This window comes from Panthera uncia, chromosome B4, assembly GCF_023721935.1.
Source record: "Panthera uncia isolate 11264 chromosome B4, Puncia_PCG_1.0, whole genome shotgun sequence".
In the NCBI taxonomy this organism is placed as follows: domain Eukaryota; kingdom Metazoa; phylum Chordata; class Mammalia; order Carnivora; family Felidae; genus Panthera; species Panthera uncia.
In genome coordinates, this window is record NC_064809.1 from 119,136,567 (window position 1) to 119,160,540 (window position 23,974).

At 37.2% G+C, this 23,974-nt stretch overlaps 1 protein-coding gene across 1 annotated transcript in view; it reads left to right on the forward strand.

Moving 5' to 3' along the window:
- Nucleotides 1–23,974, forward strand: part of MYBPC1 (myosin binding protein C1) — a 76,804-nt gene that overhangs the window by 30,527 nt on the left and 22,303 nt on the right. Inside the window, exons 10-22 of the mRNA XM_049626715.1 lie at nt 378–544; nt 2,768–2,900; nt 4,727–4,851; nt 5,778–5,883; nt 7,049–7,215; nt 8,656–8,818; nt 10,477–10,583; nt 10,895–11,028; nt 17,326–17,485; nt 18,545–18,649; nt 19,397–19,585; nt 20,455–20,589; nt 23,782–23,835. Coding sequence (XP_049482672.1) covers nt 378–544; nt 2,768–2,900; nt 4,727–4,851; nt 5,778–5,883; nt 7,049–7,215; nt 8,656–8,818; nt 10,477–10,583; nt 10,895–11,028; nt 17,326–17,485; nt 18,545–18,649; nt 19,397–19,585; nt 20,455–20,589; nt 23,782–23,835 — 1,745 coding nt within the window. The remainder of the gene's footprint in view (nt 1–377; nt 545–2,767; nt 2,901–4,726; nt 4,852–5,777; nt 5,884–7,048; nt 7,216–8,655; nt 8,819–10,476; nt 10,584–10,894; nt 11,029–17,325; nt 17,486–18,544; nt 18,650–19,396; nt 19,586–20,454; nt 20,590–23,781; nt 23,836–23,974) is intronic.

Sequence of the window (23,974 nt, forward strand, 5' to 3'; positions counted from 1 at the left end):
TTCTTAGTCCACTTTTCCGAATTATTTCAGTTGCCTATAGCCTAGATGTCAACTGATCTTAAGTTCCTCAAAATCTCACCTTCTCTTTAAACTTTCAAGTTGAAAATAAGTAAAAACATCTTCAGAACACTTCCTGATACCTTTCTCTCTCCCTAATATTGTATTGTTAACTAGGAAAGCGAGAGCGTCAATATAAGCTCACACACCTGATCTTTAACTATATGGAAGTTTCCTTGAGACCGCGGCCTTTAAGTACTCAGCCTTTAAAAAGGGGGACTTTTAACACTGAACCGACAAATCGGTACTATACTCCAGCCTTTCTTGTGCTTCGGGGCCGGTGGACGGCTACTAAATTAGGCAATGTTCTCCCCGGTTAGGGAGGTGAAGCCTCAGGAGGAAGAACCCGAGGTAGACGTGTGGGAGCTGCTGAAGAATGCGAACCCCAACGAGTATGAGAAGATCGCCTTCCAGTACGGCATCACCGACCTGCGCGGCATGCTCAGGCGGCTCAAGCGCATGCGCAGAGTGGAGAAGAAGAGCGCAGGTGAGCTCTCCTGGGGGAGGTGGCAGCAGGGCCAGCATCCAAAGCGGACCAAACAAATGACGGCGAACCCCTTGCAGGGATGCTTCCTGTCTCTCTCTGGGTTTGAGGCGGGGATGGATGGGGCGGAATTTGCAGGGGTTACACTTCTTACCTTTGGCTTTGGGCGGAGGAGTTCACTGCTCTGCACATCAGTAGCTATGAGGATAGCAGGTAGCTAGTGAACACTTAAGGTAACGGAGATTGACTTTATAAGTACCTCATACAGTGTGTAACAGAACAATAAATATCTTCACTCTCACTGGGAATTTCTCAGTGGCCCTTTCTCCAGACTCCATATCTCCCTCACTCTGAAATTCTTGATTCTTACTTACAGTAGATTCGATGTCTCTTTGTTTTGCCATCATATTCTTCCACCCATTAAATGGGGACTGGGAAATTCACTTCTCACACCCAGTGCGGTTGTAAAACAGCTATGCTGCTCCCTTGAGATCTGAAGTGAATGGATTTTGTTGTGGTTTTAAATATCTCTTAAAAAAAATACTTTGAGATGTTGAAATTTAAAATTTACAGAAAGAAAAACAAGAGCGACACATTTTAAACTGATCATAAGCTCTTCAAAGTTTCCTATATTTGGTCATGGTCAGTTATCCGTTTTGTGACACATCAAGGTAACACATCAATCCTATTATTGTTTACTGTTTGTTAATGTCCAAATTGAATTTATTTATTTATTTATTTAGGCACCCAACCTGGATGTCCAAGCAGAATTTAAAGTCTCTTACCATTTCTTTTAAAAAATCTGCCCTTTATTTCTAAACCTCCCTGTAAACTGGGTGAGAAATGGACCCAGAGAAATATAGAAGTGTTTTGTTTTTTGCTTTGTTTACATAAGTCAGCCATTCTCACTATTTCAAAACTTCAAAACCTTCAGAAGTTTAATTCTTGAGAGGTATCTGAGATGATATAGTCATCACAAACATGTTAAATGCCAAAGTATAGAGCCAGCTGATATCTCTTTTCCCCCACACTGGCCTAATTCTTGCCATTAGCTCTGAATTGATGTCATGAGGTATATGATAAATAACTTTTTTAAAGCTAGTATTTATTATATCATGTTAAAATATGAGGAAGTGAGTTTAAGCAATACTATGGCAAAGTCTCAATGATGGAAATAGAAGCAGAAAAATTCCATGAGGCATTCCACAGGTATACATATTTTCCAAACTGTCTAAATGAGTATTATCTTTAAAATCAGGGAAAAACTATTAAATTTATTTTTTTTAATTTTTTAATGTTTATTTATTTTTGAGAGACAGAGAGAGACAGAGCACAAGCAGGGGAGGGGCAGAGAGAGGGAGACACAGAATCCAAAGCAGGCTCCAGGCTCCGAGCTGTCAGCACAGAGCCAGACACGGGACTCGAACTCAGAAACTGTGAGATCATGACCTGAGTGAAGTCGGGCGCTTAACTGAGCCACCCAGACGCCCCAAAAACTATTAAATTTAAAAAGAAGTTAATTTCTGCTTAGGACCTTTCAAAGATAATCTTTTTTAAAACTACTATGTTCTATGTTATTTAAAATGTTTTGAAGTCCTGAGTTCCTAACCATATATGTATGAAGTATTTAATATGTGTCACTATTTGGACAAGTTTCCACAGTACAAAACTTTGATAAGTCTACTATTTGAATTAGTCAAAGGCATTCAATTTCATCTTATGAGTCATTGAATTTATCTCATAAACTCTGTGTTAAAAAACTGTGACATACAAGAAGTACAGAGATAATGCCAATAATCCTGATAGGAATCATGCTAGAATAGGCATATTCTTTGAGTTCACTTTCATCTGGATCCTTTATAATTTCCTGAAGTCATTTTTTTTAATATTAAATTTATTGGCCAATTGGTTTCCATACAACAGCCAGGGCTCATCCCAGCAGGTGCCCTCCTCAATACCAGGACAGTCATTTTTAAAGGCTCTTCAATACTCTTATGTTTCTTTCAAAAACATGTGGGTTCTCTTCAAATTGCTAAGCCATATTATGATATATAAATCAACACAGAATTCTAAAATATAGAGGATAATTTGGAAGGTTCCTAATTTATTTCTACTTTGAGTCTCCATTTTTCATTTAGTTTTAGGTTCTTATACATACATCGACTATTTAAATTCACAGCATATGTATGCACATATTGACATAGTTTTGCTTTTTCTCTCTACCAGCTTTTGCAAAAATTCTTGACCCTGCATATCAGGTTGATAAAGGAGGCAGAGTAAGGTTTGTTGTGGAACTGGCAGACCCAAAGTTGGAGGTGAAATGGTATAAAAATGGTCAAGAGATTCGACCCAGTACAAAGTAAGTGGGCTTTGCAAATAATCAGTGATAGCTACATAAATCAAACAGTAGTTTGACTTAATTTTCTATGAATAAAAACACGCTTTTGTTATGCCTTTTTAATGCAAAATCACATGGAGGGGGAGTAAAAACTTTTCATGTGTTTTGGAGCCATTAAGATTACAGTGCTATCTAAATAAAACTTTGTTTTATGTTTTAATTCTATACAAACTATTTTGAGTTATTTCAGTTCCAGTTTTGTGTCAATATAGGTTATATGTGATTATTTCAGAGCACTGTCAGAACTTCTCCCAATTTTTAAAATAAAATTTTGAAAATTTTGAAATATATATTTGACATACCAGCTGGGAATCACACCTTATAATTAGAGAACTTTTGTTTTTCCAAAAGAGCATCTAAAGCCTGTATTTTATTTCTTGGCCCTCTCTCAAATGAAGGAAACAGACTAATCCCTGATGTCTGATGGTATTGCTAGTCTATTATGAAACTACTTTACACAGATCCTTCTCAGCCTGAGAGATTTTCAACTCCAATATATTTTTTTAAGTTAACAGGAGCCACACGCACATTTATAAAAAGACTTTAATCCTGAAAATCTGTCACTTCTGGAGTGCAATTAGGTGGTTTCCAATTTCTTAATGTGGTCATGCCTACAGAGTGACTTTGTGATAATAATGTTTGTGTCTGATAAAAATCTCTTGAAAGCGGCTTGAATTTACCAAAAACATAATTTTAATCAGTTATTTTTATCTATAAGATGTTGTGTAATGCTTTATTCTTGAAGTCTTCAATTAGAAGATTTTCCAAGTAAGAACTTTTTCTTTAGTTTGTTATAATGCCCTAATATACTCATCCATAATCCAGATCACAGACAATTAAATTTTGTGATATTCCTGGCTTTTAGTTTTTTGTCTCCAAATGCTCAAGTTCTTTTTTAGTAGATTGTTACTGTGATATGATAATACTAGTTCTTAAGCTCATTTAAAAGAACATCACGTTCTAAAAAATTACTGCCTGTAACAGTGATTAAGTTCACATTATTGCTTAAATTGTATAATCACTTATTCACCTAACAAAATCTATTGTGTCACTGCACTAAGCCATGAATGGAATCAAGGAATCAATGAGTAAGATTGAGTCCCTGTCCACCTGTAAACTACATGAATCGGCAGGGGTGGGAGTGGTGCCTGAGTGGCTCAGTTGGTTAAACATCCGACTTTTGATCTCCGCTCAAGTCATGATCTTGCAGCAGTTCATGGGATCAAGCCCTGCCTCAGGGTCTACACCGACAGTGTGGAGCCTGCTTAGGATTCTCTCCCTGTCTCTCTGTCCCTCCCCTGATCTCTCTGTCCCTCCGCCATGTTCTCTCTCTCTCTTTCTCTCTCTCTCTCTCCCCCCCTCCCCCACATTCTCTCTCTCAAAAATAAAGAAATAAACTTTAAAAAAATAAACTAGATGAATTGGTCATTTAAAAAAATTTACAGAGTTCAAAATCTCTCTGACAACCTTAGCCAATCCTATTTTCCAACAATGGGTTAAAAAAATTAAAAAGCAAATATGTGAGTACTAATTTATATATGAAATAAAACTTCTATAAAAATACAGATGTTAAATATGTGTAAATATGAATATGTATTACAGTGTGCATTATGAAGCTAACAACAGTTTTCACATTTTCTGTTAACTATGTAAGATATGCTACATAAATTGCAGATCATAATTATATCCTTGACTTTCAAACATTGCTGAATTACAAGCCAAATTTGCTGGTAATAAAAAAATAAAATCAAGTTCACAGACTGTTATCTCCCTCCCATTTCAAACAGATACATCTTTGAACATAAAGGATGTGAAAGAATCATGTTTATCAATAACTGTGCACTAACGGATGATTCAGAGTATTATGTGACAGCTGGTGATGAGAAATGTTCCACCGAGCTGTTTGTGCGAGGTAAAGTGCAATCTCTTACTGTAGTCTTCAACAACCTTTGGCACTCCTTCTCCCAAGCGTAGTTATCAAAATGAGTGTGACAGGTAAGCTCTTGAGCTCTAGGGCACAGGTAACAGCACGCCTAGAAATGGGTTTGCTTGGGGACAGTCTGGCTCTGCATGGAAGCTCCTCTACACTGGCCGTTATTACGTATCCTAATTAATCTTTAAGTTTGTTGAAGACTAGAAAAGCTGAGGGGGGGGGGGCGGGGGAAGACTGGTGAGTCTAAAAGACTGGTGAGTCTAAATACCTCATGTTTTTGACTCAAGCAAACAGTATAATTATTCTAGTTATAGCTTCTGAAACCCAACAAACTTTACTGAATAATCCTCATTTCACACATTCAGCTGATTGCAAATACACTTCTCTCAAAATCGGTTTTATTAGTGAAAGGGAATCAATGGTTGACACCGAGGGTGCTGAAGACCATCTTTTACTAAAACATTGTGAAAGGAGCTGGAGGGTGTAGATGAAGCCCTCTGAATACAGAGAGTTCTGCAATCAGAGCTCCAACCAGAACCAAAGAATCATACTGTCAGATTCTCCATCACAAATGTCTACCACGTGGTTTCTTATTTGCCAAAGGAAGGATATTTGATACATGTTTTGTCTGCTCTCCAGAACAGTAATTGATTTGATTTGAAGAGTCTGAGAAAATTGGGAAAACTTACCCAGGGCTGCTAACTATTTATTTTGACAACAAAGATATAAAACAAAACAAAACAAAAAACCACCTGCCAACTATCTACCACCATCTAACCATAACCCTATGGTAGATGATACTTTCTTACTGTTGGTCTTTTATCTGTGAACAAATCTGTGGTCATGAGAAGATTTCAAGCATTTAATGATTCTGATTCTCCTTTTTTTTTTTTTTTTTTAAACAGAGCCTCCAATTATGGTAACCAAACAGCTGGAAGATATGAATGCTTACTGCGGGGAAAGAGTGGAATTAGAATGTGAGGTGTCGGAAGATGATGCTAATGTGAAATGGTAAGTAACTTTCCTGAGGTCTGTCCATTTTTAATAGATTTTTAAAAATATGCTTTTATAGATTGGAGAACAGGAAATGGCTTTTACACATATGAAAAAAATCACAACCTCATTTGTGTTAGTAGAAATGGTAACTAAAACTACAAAGATGCTGGGAGTTTTTTCACCTATGAAACTAGAAAATGATCCAGAAAATTAGACTGGTAAATGTAGGGAAGTAGGCACTTAGTAAGAAATGGATAGCTCATGGTTGTCCACATCTGTTTGACTCCAAATCCCATGGATGCTCCTAAGTTCCAAAAGTTGCTTACTCTCACCATGCCACACTGGCAACTTACATGGAAAAATATTATATATTTTCCCTAGTTACCTTATTTTTATAGTACCTCAGAAAAATGTTTTAGGCTAAGAATCACCAATTATTTTAAAAAATAAAAGCATTTTTTTGTCCAGTTAAAGAGTGTTTTCTCAAGTTCTATGTGAGTAACATCAAAATTAAAACTAAGAGATTCATAATAAAATTAAATGCTTTGTTGAAAAGTATAGTAAATTACACAGCATGAATCTGTGGTAATTGGTACAGAGTAGATTGTTCATTCTAATCTAGAATCATAGCTATCTTTAAAACATGTTAAGTGAGGGGCACCTGGATGGCCTAGCCAGTTAACCATCCAACTTTGGCTCAGGTCATGATCTCATGGTTGGTCCTGTCTCAGGCTCTGTGCTAACATCTCAGAGCCTGGAGCCTGCTGCAGATCCTATGTCTCCCTCTCTCTGCCTCTCTGCCTCTCTGCCTCTCTCTCTGTCTCTCTCTCTGTCTCTCTCTCTCTGAAAAATAAACATTAAAAAAATTTAAAACATATTAAGTGATGCAATTCTTATTAGTGAGTGGAAGAGGTAATATTCTCTCGTAGCATATTCAACTGATCTTGAATGAGAAGAAAGAGCTTATGTTCTTTTAATGTAATTTTTTAGACAATCCTTGTTACATTATTAATCCATTTGATGTAGTGATCGTACATTCTTTAATTCAACAAATAGTTCTTAGATACCAGGATATAGCAAAAACAAAAACAAAAACAAAAACAAAAACAAAACCAAGACCAATAAGGTCCATTTCCTGAAGGGTCTTTTATAAAACTTTTTATAATCTATTTAAACTCAGGTTTAAGAATGGTGAGGAGATTATTCCTGGTCCAAAATCAAGATATCGAATTAAAGTTGAGGGCAAAAAACATATTTTGATCATAGAGGGAGCAACGAAGGCTGACAGTGCAGAATATTCTGTAATGACAACGGGAGGACAATCATCTGCTAAACTTAGTGTTGACTGTAAGTAAGATCTCCTTGGGTATCTTCCAAGTTGCGTATCTACTGGTGTTGCATTTGTTAATTCAATTTTAGGAACATTTCTATCTATTTTATTTCTACTGGTGGCAATTATAAATATGTAAAATTGGATTCATTCTGAGTGTCTATGTCATATCAGTCAGGGTCTCTGAAAAAGAAATCGACTACTCAGTTTAATAGTAAAACACAGGATTGGGAAGGAAGTATAAAAATCACCTGCCACAGAAATGGTCCAAATGGTTAAGAAGCACTGTAATCCCAAGACCACATAAGTAGATGATAAATACTTAGATACAATGTAAAATCCTGAAAATGTTTGTGCAACCCATGAGTGAATTTTCTATCAATTCATTAAATAAGCATTCAACATTCTGCAATTACATTTGGAGTGAGAAGGAAGTTACTCAAACCAAGGGGGATCAAATGAGAACATTGTAAGAACCCATTTGCTACTAAGATCCAGAAGCATGAGAGAATTTATGTACTTCCCCAAATACCTCCAAATAGTAGTCACTCCTCAATGGCAGAGTCTGTCTCTTCCAGCTGGCCATGAAAATTAAGATAGCAAATCTCACAGGAAGTTTGGTAGTAACACATGCAGAGCAGAAATCCTGCTTCCTTACTTCTTTCTTAGTCCAATTATGATTCATAGGATCACTGAATTATTCAGAAGTTACCTCAGTTACACTCACTCCTTATGTATCGCGGAGTTGTGGTCATTTTCCTTTAATACGAAAACAGTTTTTTCAGCCATGGACAGATATTTGTATCCATTTAAAGCAATTACAGTCAGTTCTGCTATAATACAACATATGCATTTCTAAAATCAATATGCTACACAAAGTTATGCAATAAAACCACAAAACTAATGGGCAAAATGAAGTTATGGGCATGACACTCAAAAGTTTTGTCAGCCACACATTAAAACAAAACAATAAGAACCTAATAAAAAACAGTATCACAGTTTTACACAGGCCAAATGGTTAATAAATATGGCACTTTATGTTAAATGAGACCTAAAATTTCCTTGTGGAAGCAGTGTGGGGAGTGTTGTGGTTACTGAGATACTGTGACGTGGTGAGAAGAGGTTATTTGAAATTGGATGGACACTGGTAATCTCAGATGTGCATGAGTATGGTTTGTATTGCATGGGTGAATTCAAGCAGCTGGTAGATGTTTGACGTTTGTGTGTGCACACGCGTGTGTGCATTTTGTACAGTTCTACCTGGCTCAGTTCACCTGGGTGCCATTTCCTCTTTTTCATGAATGAAATCATGCATAAGCAAACACAAAATTTGTGTTATGTTCTGGTTGTCCCCCGATATATCAATTGCACTGGAACAAATTCTCATTTTCAAAACAAGATACCATCTTGGCCTGTCTGGAGTTTGGGTTTGGCACTTATAAGTATTGTTTCTGTAGTGAAACCTCTGAAGATTTTGACACCTCTGACTGATCAAACTGTAAACCTTGGAAAAGAAATCTGCTTGAAGTGTGAAATCTCTGAAAACATATCAGGAAAATGGACTAAAAATGGCCTACCTGTTCAAGAAAGTGACCGTCTGAAGGTCATTCACAAAGGAAGGTAAGCAAGTTAGGCGATCTGTAACTTGTCTCAATATGCACTCTTCCTCTACTTCCTAAATTACATATTTGGTGAGGAAGTTTGGAGAGTAGTCATAAAGAGAGGATCTTCTTCTGGTTCTTGGCTTCCAAATAGCAAGAATGTCTGACTTCTCTGTTCTATATCATGTCCTACCAGTGATCCTTTATCTGCACCTCATGGTATGGTACTTTGTCTATTCAAAAGCCATCAACTTGGGAATGCAAGCTGGTGCAGCCACTCTGGAAAACAGTGTGGAGGTTCCTCAAAAAACTAAAAATAGAACTACCCTATGACCCAGCAATTGCACTACTAGGTATTTATCCAAAGGATACAGGTATGCTGTTTCAAATGGGCACATACACCCTAATGTTTATAGCAGCACTATCAACAATAGCCAAAGTATGGAAAGAACCCAAATGTCCATCGATGGATGAATGGATAAAGAAGATGTGGTATATGTATATACAGTGGAGAATTACTTGTCAATCAAAAAGAATGAAATCTTGCCATTTGCAACTACATGGATGGAACTGGAGAATATTATGCTAAGTAAAATTAGAGAAAGACAAATATCATGACTTCACTCATATGAGGACTTTAAGAGACAAAACATATGAACATAAGGGAAGGGAAACAAAAATAATATAAAAACAGGGAGGGGGACAAGACATAAGAGACTCATAAATATGGAGAACAAACAGGGGGTTACTGGAGGGGGTGTGGGAGGGGGGATGGGCTAAATGGGTAAGGGGCATTAAGGAATCTACTCCTGAAATCATTGTTGCACTATATGCTAATTTGGACGTAAATTTTAAAAAATTAAAGAAAGAAAGAAAGAACAATGACAAACGAATGAACGACAAAAAAAAAGGCAAAAGGAAAACAAGCCATCAATTGATTCTTTCCATATAAACAGAAGGTTAAAGGAATGATACTGAATCCTATGGATTCAATCAAATGGATTAACTGTCCCTAACCGATAAGTGCCACATGACCTTCCCACAATTTTGGGGGCAGACATAATATCCTAGAATCTAGCAAAGATCTAAGGCAAGAGTTCTTAAACTTGGATCTAGGGATCCTGGTTGTGAATCTGGTTAAGATCATGAATGTACTCCAGGGAGGTCCCACAAATCCTCCGAAGTTGTAAGCCAAGTCTGTGTGTACAAAAATACATACTGTTCTCCAGAGAAAGGATCAATGGTATCCATCAGATATTTGCTGATCCCCAAAAAGTTAAGAACTACTGCTTTTAGATTTGGCATATAACGCCAAAATCAAGAATGTTCTTGGTAATTTTTTAAATCTTAAATTATGGCACTAGTGAGATGTTGTATTTTAGCCTTTTTTTAAAGCTATGTGATGAAAAAGAAATATTAGACTCTTGTGTGCATAATAATCAGGCTGTATTTGTACAAATAATTTCATATACTCAAAAATGAATATTTGATGAAGATCCATAAATAGGATAATTAAGCCTTCGCATTTATATTCTCTCTCTCTGTTTCTTGGTCTTTCTCTCCAGCCTGGAGATAGGCTTATCTCTTAATCAGATAAAGTCCAGGTGTCTCTTCAGTTGGGCCATATACAATCTAAATCTTTGCAAATTCTTAGAAATGTTTTTCTAATTTCCTTAGAATCCACAAGTTAGTGATAGCCAATGCTCTTACTGAGGATGAAGGTGATTATGTATTTGCACCAGATGCCTACTCTGTTACTTTGCCTGCCAAAGTTCATGTTGTCGGTGAGTAGATAAATCATTGCAGAGTTGTGTTCTTGTTTTTTTGATTTTGCTTACCATGGAAATATAACACATTCAAAACTGTGATATACATGAATTGGTGTAAGTCACTAAGCATAATAGTTGATTCTTAAGAAGTCTTACAATGGAGTAGCTTTGCAAGGTGCCAGGCACCAACTACTTTGATTCCTCTTATATTCTTTCTGGCCAGATAAAATGTTGGTTCTATCAATATTTACCACTAGCAAAGTACTGGCCCAGATATTCACATGGAAATGATTGTCTTATAACAAAGGCCATATTTAATATTCTAGATCCTCCTAAGATCATCCTGGATGGTCTTGATGCTGACAATACAGTGACAGTAATAGCAGGAAGCAAGCTTCGTCTTGAAATTCCTGTCACCGGAGAACCACCTCCCAAAGCCCTTTGGAGCCGAGCAGATAAGGTTTGTTTTAAGTACACACACACACACACACACACACACACACACACGCACACACACACCCAACCACACCTCCTGCCTTCCAATAGTCAAATGAAAGAAGAAAGCAAATAAATGTACAAGGGTACAGTATAGATGTAATTCCTTGGATTAAGAAAGATCACTGGTTTGGGGCACCTGGGTAACTCAGTTGGTTGAGCATCCGACTTCGGGTCAGGTCATGAACTCACTGATCGTGAGTTAGAGCCCTGTGTCGGGCTCTGTGCTGACAGTTCAGAGCGCTCTCTCATAGCTCTGACAGCTGTGACAGCTCTCTTTGACAGCTCTCTCTCTCTCAAAATATAAATAAATATTTATTAAATAAATTATTATTAAATATTTATTAAAATCTCTCAAAAATAAATAAGGATTAAAAATTTTTAAAAAAGAAAAATCACTGGTTTTCAGGCAAATATAATCATCATTCATCTACTTTTCATATTTCTGATTACCTACTATGTGACCAGGCATGTTTTCATGTGCTGTAAAGATCCCATTTTTCATTCTAATAGGTGTGAGGGAATGAAGTGGAAGAGAAAAAGATAATGAATTAGTAAATAAACAATTGAACAAAATCACTGTGGATAGTAATAAGTGCTATGAAGATTTTTTTAAAACAGTGTAATATGATTAGCAAGTGATTGCAAGGTAAATGACAATAGTTTCTATGAATGACAAAGAAACCATTATACAAAGATCAAAGGAAAAAGATTTCCAGGTAAAGTCAATGCAAGGGCAAAGGACAAGAAGAGAGGAAAAAATGAGCTTGATGTGTTGAAGGAACAGAAGAAAAGCCAGTGTGACTGGGTCAGAGTGAATAAGGAGGAAAATAATAAATAAGGTTGGGTGGTAGACTAGTACTAGCTCAAGTGTCATTCTGTGGCTCCTAAAATAAAATGTGTTATGGGCAGTAAAACTATTCCGTATGATATTATAATTATGGACATAATGTCATTATAGACTTGGCAAAACTCACAGATGTACAACATAAGAGTGAACCCTAATGTAAACTATAGACTTTGAATGATAATGATGTGTCAGTGTAGGCTCATTGATTATAAGAAATATACTGCTCTGATGTGGGATGTCAGTTGTGGAGGAGGTTGGTTTGTGTGGGGGAGGGGTTATATGAAAACTCTCTGTACTTTCCACATTTTTGCAGTGAGTCTAAATCTGACCCCAAAAATAATTTATTAATTTAAAAAAAAAGAGTTGAAGAGTGTTTTTTCCTTTTCTGTTTTCTGGAGGAAAAAACAAAAGAGCATCATTAAGCTTTGGAACAACTTGAAACAGTGAAATGTATATGTAATTAAAGTCCCCAAAGAGAAGGACAGAAGAATATGTAAAGAAATTAGAGCTAAAATTTTCCAAATTTGATAAAAACTAAAATTGCAGATATAAGAAGCTCAATAAAATCTAAGCACAAAGAGCATTAATAAAACCACACCAACTTGATAATAAATTATATTAAATAAATAAATAACAAAAATAAAAAATATAAAGAAAAAAAGAAAAAACCACACCAAGACCCATTAAAATCAAATTGATCAAACCCTATGATTAACAAAAAAAAAAAAATGTTTTTAAGTAGACAGGGAAAAAAGTCACATTAAATATACAGAAATAAAGAAAAGAGTGACAGCAGATCTCTCTGGAAGCAAGGCAAGTGAGAGGACAGTGAGGTAACATCTTTAAAGAAAAAACTGTCAACCTAGAATACTATGAATTCTAAAAAATTCTATAAATTCTAAAAAAAATATATCAACCTAGAATTCTATACTGAGTAAAAATTTCAGAAACAAAGGCAAAATAAAATTATTTTCAGATATATAAAAGCTGAAAGAAATAATCACTGGCAGACCTGCACCACAAGAAATGCTAAAAGAAGTCCTTAAGTCATAAGGAAAATAATGTCAGGTTGAATCATTTTCACAAAGGAACAAAGAGCATCAGAAATGATAACCGTGTGGATAAACATAAGAGTTTTTTTGTATTATTTCAATCTCTTTAAAAGATAATTGACTGTTTAAACAAAAATAATAATAATATACTGTTGTTTGTACTTTAAGTAAAATTTATGACAATAAAAACATAAGGTCAAGAAAAAAAAAAAGAATGGAAAGTAAGAATTAGGAGGGTGAAAAGGGAGGTATTGTTGTAATATCGCATGAAAGTAGACTGTGAAAAGTTAAAGATGTATACCATAAACCCTAAAGGAACCACTAAAATAATGAACAAAAAGTTATAGCTAATAAGCCAACAAAGGATATAATATGAAATCACAAAAAATATTTAATTAATCTAAAAGAAGGCAGAAAAAGAGGCACAAAGAACAGGGCAAGTAGAAAACAAATAGCAAGATAATAGAATTGCAATAGAAAAATTGCAATAGAAAAACAGATAAATTAGAGATTCCAATACTCTTCTCTTAGTAGTTGCTAAAACAAGAAGACAGACCATCAGTAAGGATATTTAAGATGTGAACAATACTGGCAACCATCTTGATCTAATTGACATTTACAGAATACTCCAATGACACATACAGAATGGGCATTATTTTATAGTTTTTTTTAACGCTTTTATTTATTTTTGAGACAGAGAGAGAGCATGAGCAGGGGAGGGGCAGAGGGAAAGGGAGACACAGAATCTAAAGCAGGCAGCACAGAGCCCGATGTGGGGCTTGAACTCACAGACTATGAGATCATGACCTGAGCTGAAGCCGGACGCTTGACCGACTCAGCCACCCAGGCGCCCCCAGAATGGGCATTATTTTAAAATTGCATATGGAGGAGCGACTGTATGGTTCAGTTGGTCAAGCGTCCGACTTCGCCTCAGGTCATGATCTCAAAGTTTGTGAGTTCACGGGGCTTTGTGCTGACAGCTCAGAGTCTGGAGCCTGCTTCTGATTCTGTGTCTCCCTCTCACTCTCCCCCTCCCCAGCTTGTTCCCTCTCCCTCCCTCTCTGTCTCTCTCAAAATAGTAAACATTAAAAAAAAATTGAGTATGGAAAATGTCCAAGATAGACCATAAGTAAGTCTCAACAAATGTAAAAGGATTAAAGGAATACTACTAACAGTAAAGAGGAATGAATTACTGATGTATGCAACAACTTGGATGAATAATTATGCTGAATGAAAGAAGCTCAACAACAACAACAACAATTATTTTTAAAAACTGCTAATACCAAATACAAGGATATGGAACAATCAGACTTTCATACATCACTGGTAGGAATGCAAAATGGTCCACCCACTTTGGAAAGCAGTTTGGTAGTTTTTTTTTTTTATAAAGTTAAACATGCACTTTACCATACAATCCTATAGTGAAACTCCTAGCTATCTACCCTAGAGAAATGAAGACATATGTCCACACAAAAACTTGTACATAAATGTTTATAACAGCTTTATTTATAATTGTCAAAACTTGGAAACAACCCAAAAGTCCAATTGTACAAACATACAATTTGTACATGCATAACCCAACTGCACATGGAATATACAATAGAATACTACTCAGCAGTAAAACAGAAGGTGCTAGTAATACATGTAGCAACATGGTTGAATCTAAACAGCATCATGCTGAGTGAAAGAAGACTGATCCAAAAGGCTACATACTGTTTGAGTCTGTTATATGAACATTCTGGAAAAAGGAAAACTAGAGAGATAAATAACAGATTGGTGGTTGCCAGGGACCAGAGTGTAGGGGTGAATGAGTTGACAGTGAAGGAACATGGGGACACTGTTGGGGATCATGGAAATGGTATGTACCTTGATTGTGGTGGTGGTAGTTACACAATCACACAAATTTGTCAGAATTCATAGAACTCTATGTATAAAAAGTATGAATTTTACTCTATGTAAATTATATAGCACAACAGACAAGCAAACAAAATATAGAAAACTAAAGAAGATAATGCAACACCACCCTAAGTATTTTCTTTTCACATTAAAAATAAAGCAGAAAATCTTTTACAATCTTAAGATTTGAATTTGGCTAATAAGACAACTCATCTTTGACAAAGCAGGAAAGAACATCCAATGGAAAAAAGACAGTCTCTTTAACAAATGGTGCTGGGAGAACTGGACAGCAACATGCAGAAGGTTGAAACTAGACCACTTTCTCACACCATTCACAAAAATAAACTCAAAATGGATAAGGGACCTGAATGTGAGACCGGAAACCATCAAAACCTTAGAGGAGAAAGCAGGAAAAGACCTCTCTGACCTCAGCCGTAGCAATCTCTTACTCGACACATCCCCAAAGGCAAGGGAATTAAAAGCAAAAATGAATTACTGGGACCTTATGAAGATAAAAAGCTTCTGCACAGCAAAGGAAACAACCAACAAAACTAAAAGGCAACCAACGGAATGGGAAAAGATATTTGCAAATGACATATCGGACAAAGGGCTAGTATCCAAAATCTATAAAGAGCTCACCAAACTCCACACCAGAAAAACAAATAACCCAGTGAAGAAATGGGCAGAAAACATGAATAGACACTTCTCTAAAGAAGACATCCGGATGGCCAACAGGCACATGAAAAGATGTTCAACGTCGCTCCTCATCAGGGAAATACAAATCAAAACCACACTCAGATATCACCTCACGCCAGTCAGAGTAGCCAAAATGAACAAATCAGGAGACTATAGATGCTGGAGAGGATGTGGAGAAACGGGAACGCTCTTGCACTGTTGGTGGGAATGCAAATTGGTGCAGCCGCTCTGGAAAGCAGTGTGGAGGTTCCTCAGAAAATTAAAAATAGACCTACCCTATGACCCAGCAATAGCACTGCTAGGAATTTATCCAAGGGATACAGGAGTACTGATGCATAGGGGCACTTGTACCCCAATGTTTATAGCAGCCCTCTCAACAATAGCCAAATTATGGAAAGAGCCTAAATGTCCATCAACTGATGAATGGATAAAGAAATTGTGGTTTATATACACAATGGAATACTACGTGGCAATGAGAAAAAATGAAATATGGCCTTTTGTAGCAACGTGGATGGAACTGGAGAGTGTGATGCTAAGTGAAATAAGCCATACAGAGAAAGACAGATACCATATGGTTTCACTCTTATGTGGATCCTGAGAAACTTAACAGAAACCCATGGGGGAGGGGAAGGAAAAAAAAAAAAGAGGTTAGAGTGGGAGAGAGCCAAAGCATAAGAGACTGTTAAAAAACTGAGAACAAACTGAGGGTTGATGGGGGGTGGGAGGGAGGGGAGGGTGGGTGATGGGTATTGAGGAGGGCACCTTTTGGGATGAGCACTGGGTGTTGTATGGAAACCAATTTGACAATAAATTTCATATATTAAAAAAAAATGAATTTGGCTAATATGAGAAAATTTTGTTCTATTATAAAACAGAAGAATTATGAAAACTATCTCAGGTATTCTTATTGCTAAACTATCTCAGGTATTCTTATTGCTCTCACAATCTTATGTTATTGAAGACTTATGAGTCCTAATCCAGACACAAAAAAGTAAAGAGTTAATTTAATAGTTATTAGAAAATTACCCAGTTTCTAAATTACCTTGACCTTCTCTGTTTTTTCTCTTTGTATGCTGGCTATTCATTGTCATATAGGAAATATGACCTAGGAATCAGAAAAATGGAATGCTACTTCAAATTTCTGGTTTAAGAAAGAAAGAAGGAAAGAAGTGAGGTAGAAGAAAAGGAGAAAAAGGAGGAAGAGGAGGAAGAGGAGGAGAAAGAGAAAATAAAGAAAGAAAATATAATGGAAGGCCCAACCTCACTCTGTCTTTACTTTGGGAATTAGATATTCATTCATTCATTCTGTCCTATTGGAAGGGAAAAATCAATACTCAATAACTTGTAAGGAAAACTGGCATTGTGGTCTTCTTCAACCCTCTTCAGTATTTCTAAATTTTCAAGACACATAAATAAGCAAGTCATGATTAGTTCTTAAATATTTAATTTCATGTACAAAGAGACTCCTCTACTAAAATAACACTTCTGCACTCCTATTTTTAGTCCTCCAGCTTTCTCTTTGGTGGGTTCGTGCTTAGTGGGCTTTGGAGACAAATCCCAGTTCTTCTCATTGTTAGCCATGTGGCCCTGAGCCACAGCTTTCTCCTGTAATATGGGATGTTAACACCTTTATCTTTAGGGTTGGTGGAGGATTACATTAAGAACATGTATTTTAGGCCTTAGCACCACATCCAGCTTAAGTTCTAAGGTACTTTGGAATAGTCCTTGTCATATAGGTCATGCCGTATTTTGTTTCTCTCCTCCTTAGGCTATTATGGAGGGCAGTGGCCGGATAAGAGCAGAATCTTACCCTGACAGCAGCACTCTGGTTATTGACGTCGCTGAAAGAGATGACTCTGGTGTTTACCACATAAATCTGAAAAATGAAGCTGGGGAAGCACATGCAAGCATCAAGATTAAAGTTGTGGGTAAGTCCTCTGGTTCAACAAACTTCTAGAATCAAGTTTACATGTTCATATCCAGAGTAGACTTTGCCAGCTCTTGGTTCTCTCAACTCTTCTGGGTAGTCAACAAATGAAACACAGATAGCTATGTTTTATAAATCACCATTGTTCTTTTTCTACCTTTCCCATTCCTTTTCTTTCCTGTCCTTCCCTTCCCTTCTCTTCTCTTCGTGTCTTCTTTTTTCTTGCCCAGAGGTCCAATTGCAGGAATGTGTAACTAAAGTTAACTGTTTGGGGTTGCTGGTCATTAGCTCTCCACAGTTGTATTCCTTTCAGTTTCCTTTAAAGTCACTGAAACAATCACTAAACAATTTCCAACATCACAATCATTGTAGAAGTGTAAGATTTGCCTTAGTCCTTAGATGACAACTTAGGTGTATTTTTCCTAAGCTTGAAACCAAGTGAAATGAGTCCAGCAGATTATTGGTGGTCCAAGCTCTCATGATCTCTTCATCTCACTTTATTTCTCCCTTAAGAATCATATTTCAAATGGACCAGAAACTAAGGTCACTTTATCAGACACTGAATTATGTTAATAAGATATGGTAACTTGCCATTTTTGACTTGGATTTTTACCAATCAACATCTTGATTCTTCCAACTGATTTACAGTTCACTTTGTAGTTCAAAACAAAACACAACACGAAATCACATCTGATATTATGCAATAATTTCTTGTTTACCGTTTTCAAGGTAAAGGACAAGTATCTTGAGTTCCATATGGGGCTTGCTCTCTAATGTTGTGACACTGGTTTAAAGGACTTGAATACATATTATATTTATCTTTATTGGGCTCACCTTCCCTTATCCCATATGGAGCATGACTTTTTGCCCAAATTAGTTACTACATGCATTTCAATAAACATGGAAAAGCATTCAGAAAAAACACTGCTTCTATGATTATTACCAAAAACTGATTTTCCAATTAACATTTTTCTTGTGCTCTCACTTACTCTTACTTTATTTTATTTTTTCTATCCTATTCTATTCTATTCTATTCTATTCCATTTTTTGTTTGCTACAGACATCCCTGATCCTCCAGTGGCACCAAATGTGACAGATGTGGGAGATGATTGGTGCATCATGAACTGGGAGCCTCCTGTCTATGATGGAGGGTCCCCAATCTTAGGTAACTGCATGTCGGTCAATCTGTGAAACCACCATTGAAGTTGAAGTCCTCTTTATGCTTATTAGTATAGAGCATATTTTAAAATATTGCATGTAGAAGAAAACCTATTCTACTATGACTTTAAATATCCATTCAGATTGAAGTATATTTTGGGATTCTTTATAAGTACTTGAGATTGAAATAACTCTGATGAATATCATCTGACTGTTCCCTTTTTTGTTTGACATCTACATTTAATATCTACTTTTGCAACATCTGTAGGTTTAACTTTAAGTTGTTCTAATCAGTAAATATCTAGCTCCATCGAATTATGTCTATGAAAAAAACATTTAGAGATAAATATTTAAAAGAATTTGCTTCCCTGTGGAACAAGAATTTTTTCTATTTGAAACTCACAAAAGTGAGTTTTCCCTCTTCTAACCTACATTGTTTGGACTCCTAGCCAAATCTATTACTCAACTGTAACAATGGTATTTCTATAGTCTATATAGCTGTGATTTATTTTTCTCTCTTATCTTCCTGTGCAATTTTAATTTTTTTCTAGTCCTATTACTTTTATCTATATCCTATGATGTTAATGTTTGTATTCCCTATAATTTCTCTCAAACAACTGGTGAAATAAGGTGGCTTAAAAATATATGCATACCTGACTATTTTACTTAGAGATTTTATGAATTCTAATATCTGACAAAGTTTAATTTTGGAAGCCATGGAAAAACCTTAGTTTCCATTTCGTGTCACCTACAGGATACTTTATTGAGAGGAAAAAGAAACAAAGCTCCAGATGGATGAGGCTAAATTTTGATCTCTGCAAAGAAACAACTTTTGAGCCCAAGAAGATGATTGAAGGTGTAGCTTATGAGGTCCGCATCTTTGCAGTCAATGCCGTTGGTATCTCCAAGCCCAGTATGCCCTCCAAGCCTTTTGTTCCTTTGGGTAAGTCAGGAGATGTGTCTCTGTCATGGAAATCATTGCCCTGACTTCTTCCCTCCAACTTCTAACAAGGCTTCTTAGAGTCGTGCGTGAGCAGGAGGTTGGAGGTGGTTAGGGGCACCTAAGAAATTGAAAAACAACTTTGGTAGAACTGAATGTCTTCATAGTGTAGACCCTGGAATTTATTACCAGAATTCCGGTGAAAGCTGTATGTGGATCTGGTTGCTGCTTCCCACTGAAAACACAAAGCTGAGCCATTGACACATGACCACTCCCCATTTGTCCTTCTGAAGGTATAACTCAGGACCTATGTGTAAACACTATAACTAAACAGAGACCACTTCTACAAAGCACTCTTGAAAACTAGTCTCTTTGCTTTACCATCACACCTTAAATGCTATCTAATGAACTAACAAAGTCAGTTCAGTAAAGGCAAAGAAATAGAAGATAAGATGTTTTCCTCTTTTATGGTAGTGAAGTACTACTTTTTTTCAATAGAAGGAAGATTCAGTACAGGATTTATACTTTAAAATTAGAGGGTTATGGGAAATTTTCTCTGGATCATTAGATCTCAAACTCTGACTTTTTTCAACTTCCTTGGGCCTCCCAGCCTCTCATGCCAACCTCCCAAACTGGAGGGAAAGTGTGGCAGCGTTTCTGAAATTGTCCACGCCTAGCAGATCTTTACCTTCCATGCAGCATATCCTCAAGGAGTCTTCACTGATTTTATTAAGACATAGGCCTCTCTGTATATTTTTATTTATATCCTAGTTAATTTTTATCACAGCTTGTGCTGTAACACCATAGTTAATCATTTCTTCTGTTTCTTTCTTTTCTTTTCTTTCTTTCTTTTTTGTTTTTTATCTTTGAAGCTGTAACCAGCCCTCCTACACTTCTGGCCGTTGACTCCGTAACTGACACCACTGTCACAATGAAGTGGAGGCCCCCGGACCAGATTGGTGCAGCAGGTTTAGATGGCTATGTGCTAGAGTATTGCTTTGAAGGAAGTAAGTACAACTCGTAGTTAAAATGAATACCATCATCAATAGGTGAGATACTCCCCCCTTTCTTTTGTTATCATTCTGGGGAACTCTTCTCCTTCCTACCAAAAATGACAACAAGCAAAAGTCTTCCTTCTAAGATGGATAAAAAATTTGCCCTTTTTTGGTACTTGATGCTAACAAATGGAGCTCTCAAAAATATACTAGATAGGCGGCCAGATTAGACACCACGATAAGTCTAAGACATAGAAAGAAGGGATTCTGACAAAACTTCAGGGATTTCCACTTCTTGAATTGGTGGAGTTAAATTGCACCAAGAAAAATAAAAGTCTAGTTAGGATGAAGCAAGTTGGACATTCTAAACCCTATACAGAGTAGAGGTCTGCTATCAAAAAAGCTGCCTACTTCTGGGTAATAAAGGGAGACTATATATTTGGCTAGCTGCTGATCATGCCTTCAAGAAGAAGAAGAAAAGAAGAGAAGAAGAGAAGGAGGAGGAGGAGGAGGAAAGAAGAAGAAGAGGAGGAGGAGGAGGAGGAGGAGGAGGAGGAGGAGGAAGAGAATTAAGAACAACTTTCAGTGGCAGCGTTAAATCTCAGAGGGTGTAAGCAATAGGTTTGACATGTGACAGGAATTTGTCTCAGTATATAAAAATGTAATCACTGAAATTTAGAAGGAGAAGAGAAACAGTTAAAAAAAAAAACTTGTTGATAGAAATAATAGACAAAGAGAAAATGACACAATAAAATATGGGCCAGAGTGTACCTAAAACCAAAAATGATGTGAAATTCACTGAAAGCCTGTTGTGTTTTTGGTATCCTGCTTGTCATGATTTGAAAATGGATGACTAAAACTGTCCCAGTTTGAACTCAGGCTCCACTCTAGATGAGGTAGGTAAACAAACCACTGGGGAAGCTTGTACATATCACCACAAATGATAGGCCAAGATTTAGCTTCTGAGAAAGCTCTTTGGACTCCAAACTTTAATGTGGATCTTATCTGAAGGAAAGGGAGACTACAGAGCACATTTGGGAAATCAGGAATGTGACTACAAAGGCACCCTCCCAGGAGGAAAACCTCTGGAGAAGAAACTTCCTATGAGAGAAAACTGCGGCAAAGGAAATCCCAGGCCCCTGGACTGGGGCACCCCTGGAAACCACCGTTGGTGCTGGTTGGGAGGGAACAAGAGACGGGGGGACAAGGCATCCTGGTAACAGTTCCATTGACATGTGCTCTGCTCACAGAGCACGCTGCTTCATTTCTCCAGGGCTTAGAAAGCCACTAACTAAAACTAGTAGGGGCATTATGAGAAAGTTCCCAGGCATCCCAGCATAGGAGGGGGGTAGTGTCACTAATGCAAAAAGGTAAATTCTTGAGCACTTCAGAATATGGTTTATTCCCATTCTATTCCTCTCCCATTTCAAAAACTCATGAGTACTCCACTCTGTTATTTATATCACCCCACCAGCAAAATCTCCCCATCTGACATGTGATGTGGCTGCTGAGCACGAACATTTGTGTTTGTATGAAACAGAGCAAATTCTTTACTCTTTTCTTTCTGATAGGTTTAAAAAGTAAGAAGATACAGAAAAATGATAGATGCCTGTCATTTTGATGTTACCCACCTTAGATAAAATACAACGAAGTGTATTTTACATAATTTTGTGTGTGATCTGTGTAGATACATATGTATACGGGTATATACATATGTATATGTACACAGTCATTATTATGTATATATTTTGCCACATAACGTTTTGGAATTAGCTTTCTATGGAAGTTCTTTCATAACGTGTATATCTTTCTTCTCGCAGTCTTTTCTTTCTTTATGTGGCTGCCCTATTCTTCATTCTTTTTAATGGCTGTTGTCCTCCAGACTAATTTTCTGTAGTGTTTAATGCTTTTAGATATGTCAGGTTTTATTCTGTAAGAGAATTCTTTCTTTTATAAGATCGTGTGTTGGTTTTGACTCTGCCTTTCTCTTGTTTTTGTTTTTTTTAATGCCTGCAGCACATTACTCTTCTTTGTTTTCTTCCTTCACTCTAGCTCTTTCTTTTCGTTCTTAAAAATTCCCCTCATGTATCAAATAACTTTCATATTCCTTCCCCATCCCCTGGACACCGTTTTCTTTCTCTGTTTTCCTCAATTAAAGTGGTTCAAACGTGAAGGGATGGGCTATTTTTGTTCCCCTCTGATCTTGTTTCGTCCTGTCTTCTCTTGAAATTTCTCCTTTACTAGTTCTTCACTATTTCAAGCACGTTTTCTGTCTCCTATTTTCACTTTCTCATCAACTGTCTCTTCACTATGAAAATATCAGCACAGTGACTCCCAACCTGACCATTGGCTTAAAGAGGTATTTCTTTTTCAGTGTCCTTAAGTAATTTTTATCATCCACATGCCCTTGCAGCCACCAGGATATTTTGGCTCCCTGCTCCTTTTCCCAGGTACTCCTAGAAGGGATGGGATAAGAGAGAGGAGAAGGTTCCAAGGGGTTCCACTCCCCTGCTCCTCTCCTGATAACAGGTGAAAAGGCATCATCCCAAACCAGTGGGGGTATGCCCACAACCCATGAGCCAGCAACATTCCCTCCAGTCATGTGGAACGCAGGGACCCAGGCATGCTCAATTTGTTTTCTTGACTGCAGAACTTGTTGTTATGGCAACCAGAGGCTGCCTCCTGAGCTGCTGGGAAGACAGGGCTGGCTTTATCCTGAGTGCCTTCACTCCCAGACTGTGATGATTGAACCCCATAGCAGGAGTTCTTTGTTACCTGGGTGCCTGGGAGGACCCTCCCTGGCTGGGGTCGCAGGGACAGGTGAAAAGATAGACTGTTCCACTGTGTGCTGCTCCCCTATGGAGTCCGGGACCCGCTCCTCCTTTCTCTTCAGGGTCTTGCTTTGTTCCTCTCTACCTCTTGTTCCCACAGCTGGAGGTGCCCAGCCTCTTGTCTCCTCTTCTTCTCTGTGGCAGATGCCTCAGGACAAAAACCACAGTCTGAACAGAGTAGGCTGTGGCTCTCCTGAGGAACTACCCACCCCCCCCACCCCAATGTGTTTGGTCTCTTCCGTCACTGCTCTGAAGACAAATATCTTTGCATACTTTGCATACTTTACTAACAGAGAATGCTGACTACTGATACGATATTCTTCTGGTGTGAAAGTGGGTGTCTTTAATTAATTTTAATGACGGATTCTCAAAGGTACATCAGCAAAACAGTCTGATGAAAATGGGGAGGCTGCATATGACCTACCAGGTAAAGTATTCTATGAAAGCTTTCAAACTTTCTTACTATATGATACAGTTTCTAGGAATGTTCCATGACCAAGCATGAAGTACACCTACCACCCACACATGAAAAAGTCCTTAAAGATCAAGGGGGTGGGCAGGCATTG